The 20,441-nt window shown below is 43.9% G+C and overlaps 1 protein-coding gene across 1 annotated transcript in view; it reads left to right on the forward strand.

Annotated features, from left to right (window-relative positions):
- Positions 1-20,441, forward strand: part of ATRNL1 (attractin like 1) — a 1,517,170-nt gene that overhangs the window by 357,605 nt on the left and 1,139,124 nt on the right. Inside the window, exons 7-8 of the mRNA XM_033941321.1 lie at positions 1,430-1,517; positions 9,400-9,655. Of these exons, the coding sequence (XP_033797212.1) occupies positions 1,430-1,517; positions 9,400-9,655 (344 nt within the window). The remainder of the gene's footprint in view (positions 1-1,429; positions 1,518-9,399; positions 9,656-20,441) is intronic.

The raw sequence follows: 20,441 nt of genomic DNA on the forward strand, positions 1-20,441 counted from the left end.
CAGGTCAGGACTGTAGGGTGCACGGTTCAGCTGCTGAAACCCACATTCTCGGCTGGCTGCCTGTGATTGTCGTGACATGTGCACTGGCGCATTGTCGTGAAGAAGCAACATGCCTGCTGTGAGTTTTCCTCATCTTTTCTCCTTGATTGACTCCCGCAAAGCGATCATTGTGTTGGCGTAAGTCTCCCCGGTTATGGTTGTCTTGTGTAACATGAATTCTAGAAGCAAAAGTCCTTCATCATTCCAGAAGACAGCTGCCATGACTTTGCCTGCAGATTTTTGTATCATGAACTTTTTTTGTGAGAGAGATGACTTGTTGACTCCATTTTGGACTCTGGATCGCTGTGATAGATCCAAGTCTCATCTCCAGTAACCAAACGATGAAAAAAAATTCACTTGGTCTTCACGGAGCATCTCCAAGTTCTCCTGACAGCAATGGATTCTTGTGGCCTTCTGATATGGTGTCAGCATTCTTGGAGCCCATCTTGCATTAACGTTGGACATGCCCAACTTTTCATGAATTATTTTCTAAACTGTACCTGCCAAGATGCCCGTTTCTTCAGCTATTCAGGAAACCTTAATTCATCTGTTTGACAAAATTAAATACTCGATTTTTGTTGCACATTTCTGTGGAAGTTGCTTCCATAGGCCATCTAGTGTGAAGGTCATCTTCAATGGACTCTCTACCCTACTTAAATTGTGTGTTCCAAAATTTTACTTTGTAGGATAATGGGAGATCAATGAATGCATGACTACAGTTTATGGTGAGTCTGCCCCATTGACAAACACTGTTAGAAGCAGTGAGACCCCCCCAATATTCAAGTGTCTACTGGCGCCCAAATAAAAGACACTGGAATTGTGCCTGTGTAGGCGCTTTCTAGTGCCTAACACCACTATGGGCGTGGCTAATGCCAGAAAGCGCCTGCATAGGCACGATTCACGACATAGATAGGCGCTGGAAATTTAGGCCCAGAAAACCCAAGCTTACATTTCTAGCACCTATCTTGCCCAAAGGCATGATTCTATATATGGTGCCATTGCGTGATTGACAAATTATTGTCGGTTGCTTTCAAAATCTGGTCATTAGTTTTCTTTATAAAATAGGCATATTTTGACTGCCTTATACAAAGTGCCCGATTATGCAGACTTTCTAATTTCTTTATAGACATACCCCCCTATTCTACAAAGCCGTGCAGTAACGGCCCCGGAGCCCATAGAGATATAAAGGGCTTCGGGGCTGTTGCTGCGCGGCAGCCGCTAGCGTGGCTTTGTAGAAGAGGGGGATAGAGTTTGAGAAGGGAAAAGATATTTAAACTCATATTGTATACTCTCCATTTCTTGCTATGGGCCTCATGAAAAAGGCTAGCATGATAGAAATTCCCCCTTATCCTCTCCTAAGTATCTAACCCTGTGTTTAATTACATTGCAGTTATAATTTGGAGAGCAGCATATGGAACGTAGTCCCTGTATCACATGGCCCTCTCCAGAGATATGGACACTCGCTGGCTCTATTTCAGGTTTGTGTAGCTATTTTCTGGTCTGGTGTATTCCTGTGAGAGCCGTATAATGATGGCAGATGACAGAGATGGATTAGGGGTGGGATATTGTATGTTACTGGCATAAGTTACACTAATGGGTAAAGAGCCACTGCATGTGATACAAAGGGAAAGAAAACAAAGATAGGTGTTATCTATAATAATAAAACCCTAAACATGCATGCGCTCTTGAAACTTCGTGATCCCTGCCGCTGTGATTTCTGACCGTGGCCGCGTTCCATTTTAGAACGCGGTGGCAGGGATCACTCTAGCCACTCCCCTCCTTCCGCCTTCACTCACCAACTGCTGGAGGACGCGCAGGCAAGCACCTCCCTGCCCGCATCCTCGTCGCCTCGATTGGTGCTGGCGGTGGCTGCCGGGAAAGGGGTTCATGGAGCGCTGCCGCATGCCAACACCTTCACAGTCTCCTGAGCCGCGTCCTCGCCACCCCGATTGCTGGCGCTCAGTCTTCATGCTTCCACGACTCAGGCGGGGATCGGAAAGGATAAGGGAGCCGAGTCAGCGGGGGTTGGAGAGAAGCGGTCTGCCTCGGGTTTTTCAAGGTCTGGCTTCTTCGGGCAGCAGCAGCGTTTACAATTCGCTGCTGTTGCCGGCTTCAGGCCTTCCTCTCTGGCGGGTCCTGCCTACTTTCTGTTTTCAGGAAGACGACCCGACAGAGAGGAAGACCTGTAGCCGGCAACAGCAATGAATTGTGAATGCTGCTGCTGCCCCATGAAGTTCAAGGAGGAAAGGGAGCACAGGGGGAGAGAATGGCTTGGAGGGAAGAAGAGATGGCAGGGCATGGAGGGAAGGAGGAATGTATGCCAGACCAAGGGAAAAGGAAGGGGGAAAGGAAGGAGGAGATGCCATATGGAACAGAGAGAGAGAGTGCGGACACTGGATGGAAAGAGAAGAGAAGGGAAGTGAATGGAAGGGGCAAGACAGAGGGTGGATAGTAGATAGAAGGGGTAGAGAGAGGGAGACAGACACTGAATGGAAGTGTGGGGGAGAGGAGGGACAGCCGCTGAATGAAAGTCTGAGGGACAGGGGGAGCAGACGTTGGAAGGAAGTGGGGAGGAGAAAGAAAAAAGGGCACATGCAGGATTGAGGGAAGAGGATAGAGTTAGAAATAAAGATAGACAGATAGGGGGCCAGGGAGAGACATACAGAAAGAATGACAGACAGACAGTATCCAAGGAGGGAGAGACAAATAATAAAAAAAAAAAGACAGACATGTACTCTAGCACCCGTTAATGTAACGGGCTTATTTTATAATCTCCTTGATAACTGATAATTTGTGTTAGATGTTGCCTTGGTACGAACCCATGGAGATTGCAGAATTTCATCTCTGAACAACATATCTGTAATATTTGACAGATATAGTTGGGTTTCAGTAGAGCAAACTAAATGTGAGAAACCATTCGCCAATTTGCTCGTATAATGTAATTGACTGACAAACCATTTACCACCAATAATTGAGTGCTACCAATTGATGTTTAATTGGCAATTTGGATTTACATGTGCATCTTACTAAGTTCTATTCTATAAAGATGGGCATGCAAATTTATTAAGTGTACTATTGAAAATGGGGTGGGGCATGGCCATGGGAAGAGCGTGGGTGGGTCAGTATTGTAGAATTTGGGGAATCCACACCTAATTTATGCCTGAGGAATTTACACAAGGGTGCATAGGGAGCGGTATGGCCAGTAGGAAAAAGGAGGTATTGATGCCCCTGTATAAGACTCTGGTGAGACCTCGTTTAGAATATTGTGTACAATTCTGGAGGCCACACCTTCAAAAAGATATAAAAAGGATGGTGTCAGTCCAGAGGAAGGCTACTAAAATGGTATGTGGTCTTCGTGATAAGGCATATGGGGACAGATTTAAAGATCTCAATCTGTATACTTTGGAGGAAAGGCAGGAAAGGGGAGATATGATAGAGACGTTTAAATACCTACGTAATGCGCATGAGTCGAGTCTCTTTCATTTGAAAGGAAGCTCGGGAATGAGAGGGCATAGGACGAAATTAAGAGGTGATAGGCTCTGGAGTAATCTAAGGAAATACTTTTTACAGAAAGGGTGGTAGATGCATGGAACAGTCTTCTAGAAGAGGTGGTGGAGACAGAGACTGTGTCTGATTTCAAGAAAGCCTGGGATAGGCACATGGGATCTCTTAGAGAGAGGAAGAGATAATGGTTACTGTGGATGAGCAGACTAGATGGGCCATTTGGCCTTTATCTGCCATCATGTTTCTATGTTTTTATATATATCTCAAAATATGGGAGATATTACCAAAATAGCTGGATGAAATAATCAATAAATATCTAAAATCTCAGCTTTATTAATACATTTTCTTTAAAATATTTTTCTTTTTCTTTCATACATTCATAAAGTGCTCCATCAGTGTAGTCATTTGTGCGTGAATAACAAACTACAGTGGTTATTCAGAGGACTTCATACTCTTCTTTATCATATTATCAATCTTCTATCATTGGGCTAAATCGCTCATTAATAGTCTCTCTTTAAATTGATTTTTGTTTATAACCACTGAATAAAAGTGAACTAGTGCAAAAAGTGCTGTAGTGCTGTAATTTAAACTCCTTCGGGTTACATTTACCCCCCAACTCGAATTTCGAGAATATCTTCGTCAGGAGGGGTACTGTTAGTCGGCTCTTTCTCTTGGGGAGGACGAGCAATACGAAAGAGCCGACTAACAGTACCCCTCCTGACGAAGATATTCTCGAAATTCGAGTTGGGGGGTAAATGTAACCCGAAGGAGTTTAAATTACAGCACTACAGCACTTTTTGCACTAGTTCACTTTTATTCAGTGGTTATAAACAAAAATCAATTTAAAGAGAGACTATTAATGAGCGATTTAGCCCAATGATAGAAGATTGATAATATGATAAAGAAGAGTATGAAGTCCTCTGAATAACCACTGTAGTTTGTTATTCACACACAAATGACTACACTGATGGAGCACTTTATGAATGTATGAAAGAAAAAGAAAAATATTTTAAAGAAAATGTATTAATAAAGCTGAGATTTTAGATATTTATCTATGTTTTTATAACCATAAACCTCTATGACCTCACAATGCATGTGTAAAGAGCCTTAGCCTATAGGAAGAGGAGATGTAAATGTTAAGAGCCTTAGCCAATAGGGAGAGGAAGAGATAATGGTTACTGCGGATGGGCCATTTGGCCTTTATCTGCCATCATGTGTCTATGTTTCAGTGGGTATAAATTCGTGCACCCAAAGCTGGGTGATGATCCTAGTGCTGAGTGCTAGTCCATAAATGGTGCCCAACTTAGAGCACTGTTTATAGAATTGCACTCAGCATCTATTTTTTTTAACACCCAAATATAGGTTCCATTTACAGAATCTAGTTTCATGTGTTTTGAAGCCTTTGGTGAAATGCTTTCTGTTACATAAACACAGGAGTCTGTACGTTAGGTGATTAATCCGGGCTCACAAACTGTTTCAGAAGGATGTCAATTATGTTTCAGCTTCTCCTCCTTCACCAGTGGAGTATAGTATCCTCTTCAGTTTTTCCTTTTGCAAGCAAACTGAGAAGATGTGTTATGATCTGCTCTGTTCAGTTTTTATTATTTTAGGGTATTTTCCTCCTGTTTTGGGAGACTTTGGTGCCAAGAGGACCCCATATTTGTGGCTACTCTGCCTGGGAGAGGATGTAGACTCTGTAAGGGTCGTCTGCAGCTTGCAGGACAACCCCCAAGTGTACCTGATGCGCCAGCCTACTTTGCGCTTCTTCGAGGCTCAGGGTCTGTTCCTCTGAAAATCCCTTCTGAAGAATGCAAACAGTGAAGGCACAAAATGCAAATGCATGGACACTACGGAGCCCAAGAGAAGCCAGTCTTTGGGGCTACCTGTTCAAGGATTTACCCCAGTTTATGAATTTCCTGTGGAAAGTGTATTTATCAGGTTCGGGACGCACTGCACTGCCTGGGGGCACACTGGCATTGGACCAGGAAGAGTTCCCTCTTCCTGTGGTCTCCCTGCTGAGGAGAAAGTTGGCTACCAGCCTAAGTTACCAAGCGGAACAGGACTTGGAGGATTGGAGGTCAGACTCCTTGCCTTTATTGTCCCAGGGCTAAGATGCTTTCCTGGAGGGTTCCAATTCATTGTCAGGGACTGTGAGTCAAGAGATGATAGTTGCACTTGACCAGGGGGAATATCCATCAGTGTGGAAGCCTTTCCAGTTGGCTTCTGTCCCACATATTATGGATGTGCTCAGGGAGTTGAAATTGGAGCCCCAACAGCTGTTCACCCCAAAGTGCATGATCGTAAGAGACACGAATACTCAAGACCATCTTTTTTCCCGGACATTACCTTGCTGGTCACTGAGCAATGGGAGACTCTGGAAGGCTCCCTAAAAGTGGCAAAGACTATGTCCAAAGTGTACCCTATGGCTCTGGAATTTCAGCAGCTGTTTAGTCAGCTGAAGATGGATTCCATGGTGGCTCAGTAACTGAACATACCTCCCTCCCTAGTGATGGACGAGTGATGTTAAAGGATGCACAAGAAAGCAAATTGGACATGGTTTTTAAGAGGCCATTTGAAGTGCTAGCTTTGGGATCAAAGCTGCAGTGGCAGTCTCCTTTGTGGCATGTGCCTGCCACACTGGGTTAAGATGGAGTCCTGCCAAGGAGGACGTCTGCCTCCAGCTGGTGCTGAAACGGGTGGATTATGTGGCAGATGCTCTATATGACATCATCAGAGCCATGAGCAAGGTGTTGGCGTATGCCATTTCTACCCACAGGATGCTCTGGATCAGGCAATGGGCAGGCAATTCAGCCTCCAAAACCACTTTAAACAGACTACCCTTCAAAAAGGGCAGATTCTCTTTGGTAAGGGCTTAGACGATCTCATGGCCAGTATGGCTGATTTCTACCCTAAATCTCTGCCAGATAGCAGACCTCGCCAACCCACTGGGGAAGGCAGAGGCAATTTTTGTTCTTCATGATGTTCCCACCAGTACTAGCAGGTTTCTTTGCTCAGAGATCTTATCAATGATCCAGACAGAGATTTGGCAACTCCAGATGCCAGCAACCCTTGGCATCTCGTATCAGCACAACCTCCCAAAAGTCCCAATAACGCCAGAGTAGCAGCTGTGCGGTTGGCTGTCGGCATTATGGAGGGAGTGGGAGCAAATTTTCTCAGACCACTGGGTCCTAGATCTTATTCAAGAGGGTCACAAGATTGCGTTCTGTCGGCCTCCTTCAGATCTATTCATCAATTCTCCAGCTGGACAGCCGGAAAAAGAAGCCATGGTCTGAGTGACGGTGCAAAGGCTATTGGACATCCAAGCCATAGAACCAGTTCCTAAATAAGAATTGGGCTTGGACAGATACTCCATATACTTCATAGTGCCCAAGAATGGCACAGAAGACTAGAGACTGATCCTGAACCCAGTGCTTGGAGTATTTGGGACTCTGCTTTGACATGGTAAAGGGCCATGTCTTTCTTCCTGAGCCATACAAACAGAAACTCAGGAAGCAAATTTTGGAGCTCTTAGCAATGCCAAATTCCATGGCCTGGCATTACCTCCAGGTGTTGGGCTCAATGGAAGCCATCCTGAAAGTACTTCCCTGAGCAAGAGCACATATGTACCCCCTTCAGGATTTCTTGCTCTCCAGGTGGTCCCCACAGCTCTCCAATTGCAGCTTCCCTGGACAGGAGTGCCCCATTACATCTGGAGGCCCAGATGTTGTTCAAGCAGTTGGAAGCTCATCTTCAGGCACTATGTGCAGCCCACATGACTGGAGCTGAAAACGTACAGGCCGACTTTCTCAGCTGGCAGACTCTAGACCCAGGGGAATGGTCACTGTCCCAAAGAACATGCAACCTCAATGTGCAATGCTGGAGAAGACAGGCGATGGTCTTGATGGATTCAGCTAAGAACGCAAAGGCAAATTGCTTCTACAGCCGAAGAGATATCCTGGGAAGCACAGGGTTGGGCCTTGAAATCAGATTATCTAGTAAGAACATAAGAATTGCCGCTGCTGGGTCAGACCAGTGGTCCATTGTGCCCAGCAGTCCGCTCACGCGGTGGCCCCCGGGTCAAAGACTAGTGCTCTAAAAGGAGTCCAGCCTCATCTGTGTACGTCCCAGTTTAGCAGGAACTTATCCAGCTTAGTCTTGAAACCCTGGAAGGTGTTTCCCCCTACAACAGACTCTGGAAGAGCGTACTCTTAAGATCGGGGTCCCCTTTATATCTTGGAAGGAAGTTCACCAACAGCAACCCATAAATTAGGCTCTTGACACTTATTGATCTCCCTACCTAGCTAACCATTGGGGTTGGGATGGGGGGCTTGGGATTCATTTTACTGATATTTTCTGGTTTTGACTTATGCTACTATGTTGACTTTACTCTTTGCTCTGTATAGAGTGGTTTGTTTGTTTGTTTTCTGATTATTTTGAAAAAAGAAAACCCCAAAAAGATTTTGCCATGGTCACAGAAAGGATGAAACTCTTTTGGAAACAGTGCTCCTAGTACAACCTTGGGAACATAATTTAGAGTTTTCCTACTGAGCTTATGGCTAGTTAGTTCTGTACTTGGCTGAAAGTTTCTGTCAATCATATTGTAGATCAGAGCTACTCAATTCCAGTCCTTGAAGTCCACAGGCAGGCCAGGTTTTCAGGATATCCACAATATGAGAATGATTTGCATGCACTACCTTCTTGGTATGCAAATCTTTTCAGGCCTATGCATTGTGGATATCTTTAAACCTGGCCTGCCTGTGGACCTCAAGGGATGGACTTCAGTAGCCCTGTTAGAGCTGTTGGAACTGGAGTTTCCTGCTCTCAGGCTGGACAGATCATTTACTTTACTTACCTTGGGACCTGCATTGGTTTCCATAGATCAGGTACTTGCAGCAGAGAAGACGGTGACTTCTGTTTATTCCTCCTTCAACTGGAGGAGGTAGGCAAACTGACATGATGACACTACTTGTGCAGAATCAGAAATGTCTTGAAATGATATTATGCTGGGTCTCTTGTAGATAGGAAACTTCTCCTTCCTGGTGGCAGTTGTATTCTTCCGTGGCATTATTTTGGCCTGGTATTTACTTCTTTCTCCTTTTTCTTCCTGCTCATTCGGAGTCACCATTGAGTTTTTGTGAAATTTTTCCCTGCTTATATAGGTCCACCCTCCTAATTGTAGCAGTGGTCCTGAGGCTGGGAGCATTGCATAAGAGTACCTTTGAAGAAAGCTTATGTACTCTACATCAGCTGCCAGATTCTTTGTACCCCAGGCAGTGGTGTAGTGAGGGGGAGGGAGTGGATCGCCCTGGGTGCTGTTTTGGTGGGGGTGCTGGCACCACTCCATCCCCCTACTTCATGCTCGCACCCTTCCTTTCCTGCCCCCTCCCGTGCCCATTTAAAATCTTCACCATCGCAATCAACTACTGTAGCCTGCTGTTCGCACCGGCCTGGCTCCTTCTGACATCACTTCTGGGTCTTGGGGCCAGGAAGTGATGTCAGATGGAAAGCCAGTGCTGGTGAAGATTTAAAGAGGTACGGAGGTGGGAAGAGAGGGTGTGAGTGTGCCCAGGGGGCAGAGAGGAGGGCATGGGGGTGCCACTGCCCTGGCCGCCTCCCACTCTCGCTGCGCCACTGACTCCAGGGGTTGTGAGCATTCCTTTCAGTGTAGTCCTCAACTTGGACATCACACCAGGGATCTTCTGCAGCACTGCTATTGAGCTATCATGCCAGCCTGCTTCTAGTTAGAGCGTTTCCAAAGCCAGGCTGGTCAATATTGTACAAAACAGTGACAGAATCACTGGATCCTCAGGGCATTTATTCACTCTCTCTTTTGTTCTCCCTCTCTTTCTCTAACAGGAAGAAATATATATGTATGGAGGAAAAGTCGAGATCAACAGTGGGAATGTGACAGATGAGCTCTGGGTGTTCAGTCTCTCTAATCAGTCCTGGAGCCTGAAGGTGCCTGTGGTCCTCCTGCATGGGCAGCACTATGCGGTGGAAGGCCACTCTGCACACATTGTGGAGCTGGATAGCAAAGAATTTGCCATGATCATCATTTTTGGTTACTCTTCAGTGTACGGTTACATCAGCAGCGTACAGGAATACTACATCAGTAAGTTACCATCTCGTAACCAGTTGTTTTGGGTTAATACATAGCCTAAAGAATTAATTCCACTGGGTGAAGTATGGGCTTAGGTATTTTATGTAAACCAGTGGTCCCCAACCCTGTCCTGGAGGACCACCAGGCCAATCAGGTTTTCAGGATAGCCCTAATGAATATGCATGAAGCAGATTTGCATGCCTGTCACTTCCATTATATGCAAATCTCTCTCATTTATATTCATTAGGGCTAGCCTGAAAACCCGATTGGCCTGGTGGTCCTCCAGGACAGGGTTGGGGAACACTGATGTAAACCATCCAAATTGCAAGATGGTGAAAAATACAATGCAATCATAAAATTCCATAAAGAACATAACATCAAAATTTTAAATCTGAGAAATAGTTTACGGTGCCGTCCTAAAGTCCAAATACGATGGTATTTTCCTTATCTCAGATGGTAGCCTATTCCATTCTTCAACAGCCCGTTGTTGGAAGGCATTTTATTTACAGGGGAGTGGGGCGCAGGGGTTAGAGCTGGTTGAGAACTCAAGGTGAATCTTATGAACTCTGGTGAAGAAGAACTCTGCCATTGTCTGGGAGAAAGTGAAAGGGGGATTGGCGGTGAGAGCACTTTGAGTAGAGAGTTGAATGTGGCAAAGAGACAGCGAGGGTTAGAGCTAAGAGAGTTAGTTAAATGGGTGTAATATTCTTGTTTGGCAAGTGACAGGGCAGATTGGAAGGATGTTAGCAGGAATTTGAAGTGTATGAAGTCAGCACATGTGCAGGATTTAAACGAAATATGTTCAGCAGATTGGGCACAGGAGCACAAGTATTGGATGTTGGAGGTCAACCAGGGTTAGGGTTTGGCATGCCTTACATGACGTGAAATGGGAGGAGCGAAGGTATGTAGAGCAGAGGAGAAGACAGCTTCAATGACAGACTTGTATGACATAGTAGTTGAAGGAAGGGATACGTTAGGGTGGTAGAAAGGGTGCCAGGGTCAATAGCCTGAAATCAGTTCCTAAATGTATAGGTAGTAATTGGCTGGATCTGGCTTGGAGGATGATGGGTTGTGAACATTAACAGATGAGAGGGGAAGAGTTTGATTGTAGAGTAGCTGGAGGAGAAAACATGGTCAAGGCAGTGGCCATTCGGGTGTGTAAGGGTGGTGGAATACAGCTGGAGACTGTATGAGGATGCTAGAGCGAGAAACCTGGAAGTGTTGGAGTGAGAGAGGTCATCGGCATGAATGTTGACATCATCAAGGATGAGGGAAGGAGATAAGGGTTTGAGAAAGGGGAGCCAGGAATCAAAATCAGTGAGAAAGGAAGAGAGGGACTTATCAAAGGGATTTGGAGAGGTAGAGGAGCAAATAGATGGATGAAGTGGACTTCAAAGGAGGGAGAGCTTTAATGGCTTAAAGAAGCAAAACATTCCATAATGCCCATACTCGCCATAGACATAAGAACATTCCATCCAAAGGCTTGAGAGAATATGATACAGGGGTAAAATTTAAAAACATCTGCGGTGGGTAAGATAATTGCTAAGAATATGCTTTTGTTTCAGAAGAAATATGAAATATAAATGACATTTTGTATTCATTAGAGGCTGGTTTTGTCAGACAAATCTGATCAATTTCTTTGACTGTGTGAACAGAGAATTGGATTGAAAGAGAATGCTAGATGTGGTGTATTTAGATTTTAGCAAAGCCTTTTGACATTGTTCCACACAGGTGTCTAATAACCTGATAGACTGTTTCAGAACTGGTTAAGTGGAAGGTGACAGAGGGAGGTAAATGGAGGAAAGGGATGCTGCCAGTGGTGTGCCACAAGCTTCTGTTCTTGGGCCAGTTCTTTTAACATTTTTGTAAGCGATATTGCTGAAGGACTGACTGGTAAAATTTGCCTCTCTGCGAATGATGCCAAAGTCTACAATAGACACCCCTGTTAGGTGGACCACCTTATAGACTAATGCGCAGCCAGTTGTGCATACAAATTCTAATCTGTACCAATTCAATAATTAATGGTTAACAGCTACCAATTTATTAGGGCATGCATTAGAAAATGACACGGGGGCAATTTTTTCCCCGTCCGTCTCCGTGAGTTTTGTCCCTGTCCCTGCCCCATTCCTGTAAGCTCTGCCTTAACGGCACACCCTTGGCCACTTATGATTTTAAAGTGTTGGAGGCTTGTGCAGATGAGGATGGAGCTTAGGCATTGGTGGAATGAGGCATTATGACATCACAATCTGAGCTCTAGAATGTTGCTACTTAGGATTTGAAAATGTTTGAGGCTTGTGCAGATGAGGACGGAGCTTAGGCATTGGTGGACTGAGGCATTATGACATCACAATCTGAGCTCTAGAATGTTGCCACTTAGGATTTTAAAGGGTTTGAGGTTTGCGCAGATGAGGACGGAGCTTAGGCATTGGTGGAATGAGGCATTATGACATCACAGTCTGAGCTCTAGAATGTTGCTACTTATGATTCTAAAGAGTCTGAGGCTTATGCAGATGAGGACGGAGCTTAGGCATTGGTGGAATGAGGCATTATGACATCACAATCTGAGCTCTAGAATGTTGCTACTTAGGATTTGAAAGTGTTTGAGGCTTGTGCAGATGAGGACGGAGCTTAGGCATTGGTGGACTGAGGCATTATGACATCACAATCTGAGCTCTAGAATGTTGCCACTTAGGATTTTAAAGGGTTTGAGGTTTGCGCAGATGAGGACGGAGCTTAGGCATTGGTGGAATGAGGCATTATGACATCACAGTCTGAGCTCTAGAATGTTGCTACTTATGATTCTAAAGAGTCTGAGGCTTATGCAGATGAGGACGGAGCTTAGGCATTGGTGGAATGAGGCATTATGACATCACAATCTGAGCTCTAGAATGTTGCTACTTAGGATTTGAAAGTGTTTGAGGCTTGTGCAGATGAGGACGGAGCTTAGGCATTGGTGGACTGAGGCATTATGACATCACAATCTGAGCTCTAGAATGTTGCCACTTAGGATTTTAAAGGGTTTGAGGTTTGCGCAGATGAGGACGGAGCTTAGGCATTGGTGGAATGAGGCATTATGACATCACAGTCTGAGCTCTAGAATGTTGCTACTTATGATTCTAAAGAGTCTGAGGCTTATGCAGATGAGGACGGAGCTTAGGCATTGGTGGAATGAGGCATTATGACATCACAATCTGAGCTCTAGAATGTTGCTACTTAGGATTTGAAAGTGTTTGAGGCTTGTGCAGATGAGGACGGAGCTTGCAGGAAAAGAACGGACGGAAAAATGAGTTTCCACGGGGACAAAGAAAAATTTATCTCTTGTCATTATTTAGCATGCATCTCAAATTTGGGTGCCTTATATAGAATCTGGGGGGAAATATGTTAACTATGCTAACACATATAACTGGTAGGGCACATTGGTAAGTATGGACCATGTTTCCTAAAGTTTAGTGCAGCCCATTTTATTCTTATAAGTTATGCCAAAAAGCTTTAATAAACAAGGCTCTATGCCTTTTAATCAAATAACTTTAACTGGGTAGCACTAGATCAGTGCTGTTTAGGGCTGGCTTACCGCATTTTTGACACAGCACACAAAGAAGACAAGAGAAGCACCAAGTAGTTGAGATTTGTTTATTGATCAACCCAATATGGGCGTGTTTTGGCACTAAAACATCTGTATCAGGGGTCAATCAAAATTGAGTTTGTAGCCTCGCAACCAATAAAGAAAAATATGCAGCACAAAAGGTTAAAACCCCGAGATCATTTATTTTCAAATCAACGCACTGCCATTGAGAGTCTTGAAAATGGCATATTCTTGCACATATAAGCTGTGGCTTATACTCATTCTTACATTTTGGCTAGGGGAGTGCTGCTAATGAACATTTCCTGTTTACACAAATGTGCAGTGGACTGTGCAAGGTAAAGTTTATCAAATTTTAGGTGTAATTAAATTTCATTTTTAACCCAAAATTGGTGGGGAGGGTGGTAACGACCTTTGCATATGCGCACAAAGGTTTTGCGGTAAGTCTGGTTCTTGTGCACATGCCCAGAGAAACGCAAATGTCAGCATACATCAGCACCTGTTCTTCTCAAACGGAAACATGTAGGCTTTTATTTCTGGCGCTGAATATGTACGCTTGTTTGTTGCTTACGGTCTGCATTTAAAACTTTACTTTGTGGCCATCTGTGCAAATATATCACACGCATATTCATTATGATTATCTTGAAAACCAGACTGACTTGGGGTTTTCTGAGAATTGGGATGAAAACCATTGATGGGTGTTTTTCACCAACTTTAATGCTATCTAAATACTTTTATATGCATCCAGCAGATCTCTCTCTAATATTTTTTGCCAGTTAACTGTTGTCCAGACAATGATCTAACCCAGTGGTTCCCAAACCTGTTCTGGGGGACCCCCAGCCAGTTGGGTTTTCAAGATATCCCTAATGAATATGCATGAGAGAGATTTGCATATAATGGAAGTGACAGGTATGCAAATCTCTCTCATGCATATTCATTAGGGATATCTTGAAAACCTGACAGGTTTGGGAACCACTGATCTAACCAGACAAATGTTAACAGGTTTATGGGGGTCAGAAAACTGGCATCTATATTTGTAGCTGAGTAGATTTAGGGGGAAGTTATCAACAGGAGATACCATTAAGACAGGTTATTATAACACCGGTTCCATTTTATACAAAGCAGCATGACTTGTGTGGAAATAACGTCTCCCTTTAGTTGGGGAATCCTGTGTTCACTGGGCAAATGTTCTGAATATTGCCACCACAATGTTTTCATGGGAAAAGGAAGAAAACCTTGTTTCTCTCAGCAATTGGCATATATTTTAGTCTTCAATGGACAGTTTCTTGCTAATGTTGTGCTGTGCATGGCTTGACTTCATTATGCATCTGCCTTCCGCATATGCTTGGAGTATATTTATAAAGGATTAGTAGAATACACTATCAGTAACAAAGCGGATTTTGTAATGTTTTATAGGTTCAACTCATGCCACAGTAATAAGCTGCAGGCTTAAAGCAGAATAGTTTTTTGGGTTTTTTTTAAATTTTGCATTTTTGACATTTTCAAGCCATTCAGATTCGTCTAATCTCTATTCAGTTGTTTTGAGATCATTCCCTTATAGCACAGGTGTCAAAGTCGGTCCTCGAGGGCCAGAATCCAGTCGGGTTTTCAGGATTTCCCCAATGAATCTGCATGAGATCTATTTGCATGCACTGCTTTCAATGCATATTCATTGGGGAAATCCAGAAAACCCGACTGGATTCCGGCCCTCGAAGAGGGACTTTGACACCCCTGCCTTATAGCAATAGCGATCTCAGAAAATATTTATATGTGCCGTGTTGTACATTTGAATGTACAGTATTATGAGAAAAGCAGGACAGCTTTTCTAGAACCAGTTGGTCTAATTTTGTAGCTGGTGTTCCAGTGGCTCTTTTGTTTACTACTTAGAAGTTGCTACTTCCTGGGCGGAATTTAGGTAGCTTTTCTCCCCACGTGACATTGGTGGGTTTCTGTAATACTGCAGCTGTTGGAAATGTTATTAATGCAGCCTACCATAGGGACTGGCTGCCTTCCAGTTGTTTCATATCCTTTGAAAGGCAACGTTGGAAGCCCTTTATGTGGGTAAATGGGCCATCTGAGCACTGCTCTTCCTATGTGCACCTTAAAAGAACAAGCAGGAAGTGTTTCTGCAAGTAGACAACATTGAAAAAAGTACCTGCATCCAAGTGGGGAGACAGGGACGGAGGACAGACAGACAGACAGATCTTTGTTGGCGAGGGTGTGGGGAACGGGATATTTTCTTACAAATGTGGTGGGCTTGCTTTGTGGTACAGGGGTGCTAGACACAAGTCTTGGATCTCCTCTCGCCTATACTCCATAGGCAGATTGAGTGTCTGCCCACCTTAGTATTCTTGAACCCTTCCCTCCAGACTTTGAAGTGGAGGAAGTGACCTTTAGTAAATTGTTCACGACTGCTGGTTTTTACTTGGCCTTTCAGCCATGTACGGAAGTGAAATATGATGTATTGCTTCAGTTTGGGGGTTTTTTTTGGTCTGTGAGCCATCTTGAGCTTATTTTTTTTTCCATTTTATTATTTTGTCAAAGTATAATATTACAAGCAATAAGCGAAAAATAGTCCACATCAAGGAATGAAAATAGTAGGAGAAAATTCTCTCAGAAGTAGTCATATTTAGGCTTCACTATATATTTAAACCCCAAACAATTAACTTAACCATCAAGAAAAGTACAGGGAAATGAAGTCATAACATGAGCCACCTTGAGCATCTGTTTTAGGCAGAATTTAAATGATGGTTGTTATCAGTATAAAAGCCCTTTTCTGTCTGCTTCACACATGGAAACAAGCTTTCTCTGGAAAAGCCTTTCTATCATTTTCCCCCCTAGAAGGAAATGCATTTCTGTTTCTGTTGCTTCTCTTTCTCGCTTTTTCCATTTCTATTTTCTTCTATAATCTATCTGCCTTCACATCCACATCTTACTTTTGCATTTACCTTCACCTCTCTCTCTAATACTGCTTCTACTCTGTTTCCTTCTCTCCTTTCTCTGTTCCTGCCCTCATCCTCTTCTTTCACTGTTTTCACATTATTCATTGACTGGCTTTAGAATGTCTAATCCCACTTTTTTCCCATCTGTTCACACTAGTACCATATGGACTAGCCCCCAAATACATAACGGACCTTTTTTCCTTTTCCACCAATAGACGCAAGAGAAGCACACATTCAAACTTCAGTTAGAGGTTGCAAACTGAAAAAACACCATGAACACCTTCTCTCACACCAAGCAGCCCTATGGGGTAAAGACCTAGATCAATTGCTTTCACCCACTACTTATGAGGAATTTAGGAAGCGCCTAAAAACATACCTGTTCCTGAAATACCTAGACAACTGACCCGCTCTTTTCTCTCTCCTCAATAAAGGTCCTCCTGACCTCTTACCCATTCCCTCTCTCCCCTCTTGTCCGCTTAGAACTTCACGGTTCTGCGATATATATAAACTGTTACTATTATCATATTGTAATTTTCGCTGTATTTTTAGTAATGCATGACCTTTTCCTAACAGGTCCTCTTGGAAATTTCTTAGCAAACTGTATATCCATATTTTTGTATTCTTAAAGTTTCTGCACTCTGTATTTTCCTCTGACTATCTGCATATTGTAACTCGCTGAATGTCCAGCTCTCTTGATTTTAAACCGCCTAGAAGTCGGAAGATTGTGGCGGTATAAAAGAATAAAGTTATTATTCTTATTCTTATTATTTACTTTAATTACAGCAGCGGAGCAGCCTGCAGAAAGGATCGCTGGTGCTTTACCGATCCTTGCAGGCTGCCATCGTCTTCAGGAGCACGTTCAATCTGCCGTGATCCTGCTCATGACGTCAGAAGAGGGGCAGGCCTGTGGCAGAGTGAACATGAGCCAGGATTTAACAGAGAGAGAGGAAAAGCCTTTTTTGTTTAATTTGTTTACACCACAGTGCCAGTGTGGGTAGGAGAGGGCAAAAGGGGTGAAGAGGCTATAAAATAAACCCACCAGGATGTTTGGCAAAAAACACCCAATTGGGCAGGAAAATCGAATCGAAAAATCGATTCAATAGGCTGAATCGAATCAAAAATTTTTTTTCCCCAATCGGGCAGCACTAGTTCACATCCCTAACTAAGTCTTGTTTAGATCTAGGTATGGACTTACCATTGGAACAATAGGGTAATGCCTGAGGGCCCACAGAATTTAATCACTTTAGATAGGTGGTTAGTGGTCCATATAACCCGTATTGCCCAGGGGCCCAGGCAGGGCTGGATTAATCACTAGGCCCAGTAGGCACGTGCCTAGGGCCCGAAACTGCGAGGGGGGCCCGCTGAAAGAGGACAACTCACCTTGCTATTTTTTTAAAATAGCAACGTCCCTCGGCAACGCCCCCCCCCCCCCCGCAGCAACGGCAACGCCCCTCCCTACAGCAACAGGCCCCCTCACAGCAACAGCAACGGACCGCCTCCCCACCTGTAGCACCAGCAACAACAACGCGGCTGGATCTCTTACTGGAAGGTCCCGCGATGATTGCTTCTGCCGGTCCATCCCCCTCCGACGTCACTTACCTTCTGGGGTCCGAACTGGTTCTGCTACAAGATTTAGATATACTAAAAAGCATCCAAATAACTGTGAACTTCTATCACTGACAAATCCATTTTTGCTGCAGGGGATCTCCATCCGCAGCAGCCATTCTGAAGCGCTGCCTGCTGCGGATGGCGGTCCCCTGCAGCAAAAATGGATTTGTCAGTGATGGAAGATCATTGACTTCACAGATTAAGGCATGACTCCGCATCAGACCCCAGGGGTTACCAGTACTTCCCCCCCCCCCTTATCCCTGAAAGTGACACTGCAAAGGGAAACTAGGCTCCATGACAACATCAGGTATTATGGGCATTCTGAACACAGCAACAAGCAGTTCTGAAGGATAGCCTTGTGGTCAAGACTGTAACCTCCAGAAACAGAGATATACCTACTATACCTAATATTAAAGCCACCTGCAAACCTGAGGGTTATTGAGGTGGTGTACATTCAGTACTGCAGGTATTTCCCAATCTCTGAAGGGATCACCCTTTAAAATAAAAGAGTTGCAGTGGAATATGAACCTGGGTGCCCTGGATTAAAGTCCACTGCATGGACCACTAGACTGCCCCTCTGCTCTGCAGGGAAGTCTGTGGCCATTTTTGTCATCCTTCCCAAGGTTCATATTCCCTTCTCTTTCTACCCCCAGGGTCCAACTCTCCCTCCCTGCTTCCAGCCTCAGGTCTCTCTCTCTCTCTCTCTCTCTCTCTCATATGAGTGAAGACTTCCGGTTCTGGCTTGCATTGCTGCCTTAGAGCTCCCGCATACCTGTTTTGTTCATTGATCTCCCTGCTATCTGAAATGTGGGTTTTTCCACCAGTTGGTGGGTTTAAGAGACTGAAACAAGATCTTCCAACAACTATTAAATGAAGGCACCCAGAGAGATCACTAAACAATTACACAATCCAAAATACAGCTCTTAGACTGATATACTCTCTGAAAAAATATGACCACATTACCTCCACTTTCCAAGACTCACATTGGCTCCAAGTGCAAGCATGCATACAATACAAATTCTACTGCACCCTGTTCAAAGCCCTAAATGGAAATGGACCAAGCTATCTGAACGACCGCCTAATCAGGAAAAACACATCCATACCAAGGAGAACTCAAGCACACTTTACCCACCCCCCCAATCAAAGGCATGCAAAGCAAAAAAATATATGACTGACTACTAGCCATCAGAGTAGTGAGACTAAACCGCCACCTCTCAAATCTGATGACAACAACGTCCAACTACAAAACATTCAGGAAAGAATGATCTAACCAAACTGTATCGACCCTTCCCAGATCCCAATGCATACTGTATCAACCTTGTAATCTTGCCAATTCTTGTTGTAAACCACCTAGAACTGAAAGGTATTGGTGGGCTAGAAGACACCAATGTAATGCAATATAAACTACTGTACCTGATAATATCAGAAATGACATGAATTAAGAGAAGAAAAGTTTTGGTTTCAACTTTTACCTGCTTGGATTACAATCATTGTTTGACGAAAAGTTGAAGCGCCACGAAGAAACAGCATAATTCAGAGTGGTATTTGGATTTAACCCTCTTTAGTGCTTGCTAGATCTTAAATTTAATTTTTTTGAATTTTGAGTCCAGTGGATTGTATGCTGTTTGATAGTGTGCATTTTTTATTTTTTTATTTTTTACCAGATAGGTTTTTCTCCTTAATGGGAGTTTTTTTTCTTTTCTGATTTATTCCCTGCAGTGGGGCCGATGAGAATAATATGAACTCATGAAGAGAGACTATAGTCTCACTGGTGGAGTTTAAGTCCCTTATGGATTTGAGGCCCACATTTTTAAGATTTATAATTGTGCGTTTGAGCTTACAACTACTGTTCACAAAATTCAGTTGGACACCGATTTTCAGTTTAGATGTATATATGGTAAACTGTCCTTTCCTCTAAAATATTTTTGATAAATGTCAGAAATGAGTCAGATTACACTGATGATATAAGAAAACACCACTTCTTTGCAAGATTTAAAGTCCGAGATGACTAATTTATTTCCCATATGCAAGTGATTGGAGAACAGCACATGGTGTTAGAAAATTGAGTGCAAGTGCTTGAAGAACGAATACCTGACATGCTCCAACATCTTAAATTGTTACAGAAATTCTGCTCAGAGCTTGAGGACATGAACAGCAGGAATAGGAGAAACAATGTGAGGATCCTGGGGCTCCCTGAAGGGCTGAGGGCTCTGACCCTGTTGCATTTATTAAGTGATTTATTTCTCAGATTCTAAATCTGTCATTTCAAAATCAGGTTGAGGTAGAGAAAGTACATCGTGATGGTTCCTTGGGCCAGAGTGCACACTAGACCTCTCCAAGGCTCTCTTCTCTCTCGCTGGTTCCTTCAGTCGTACTTGTTACAACAACAGCTCCTCTGACTACCTACAGTGAAGAGCAGCCTTCAGTGGTGGCTGAACCCAGCTGCCCTGTCCAGGGGCATGCCTCTTTGCATATCCTCCTAGGAGATATTAACAACTGATGCCAGCCTTTATAGTTGGGGAGGGGGGGGGGGGGCGGGTCACTGCAACGAATACCCAGTCCAACAGAAGTGGCCCATTCCTATCCCACCCAAAAACTGAAACTTTCCTTTCCCTCTCTAAAAGGCGTTTCACTTGTAGGAAAACTAGGTTCTTCCCTCCCTTTCAGA

This window comes from Geotrypetes seraphini, chromosome 4 (genome assembly GCF_902459505.1).
Source record: "Geotrypetes seraphini chromosome 4, aGeoSer1.1, whole genome shotgun sequence".
NCBI lineage: Eukaryota > Metazoa > Chordata > Amphibia > Gymnophiona > Dermophiidae > Geotrypetes > Geotrypetes seraphini.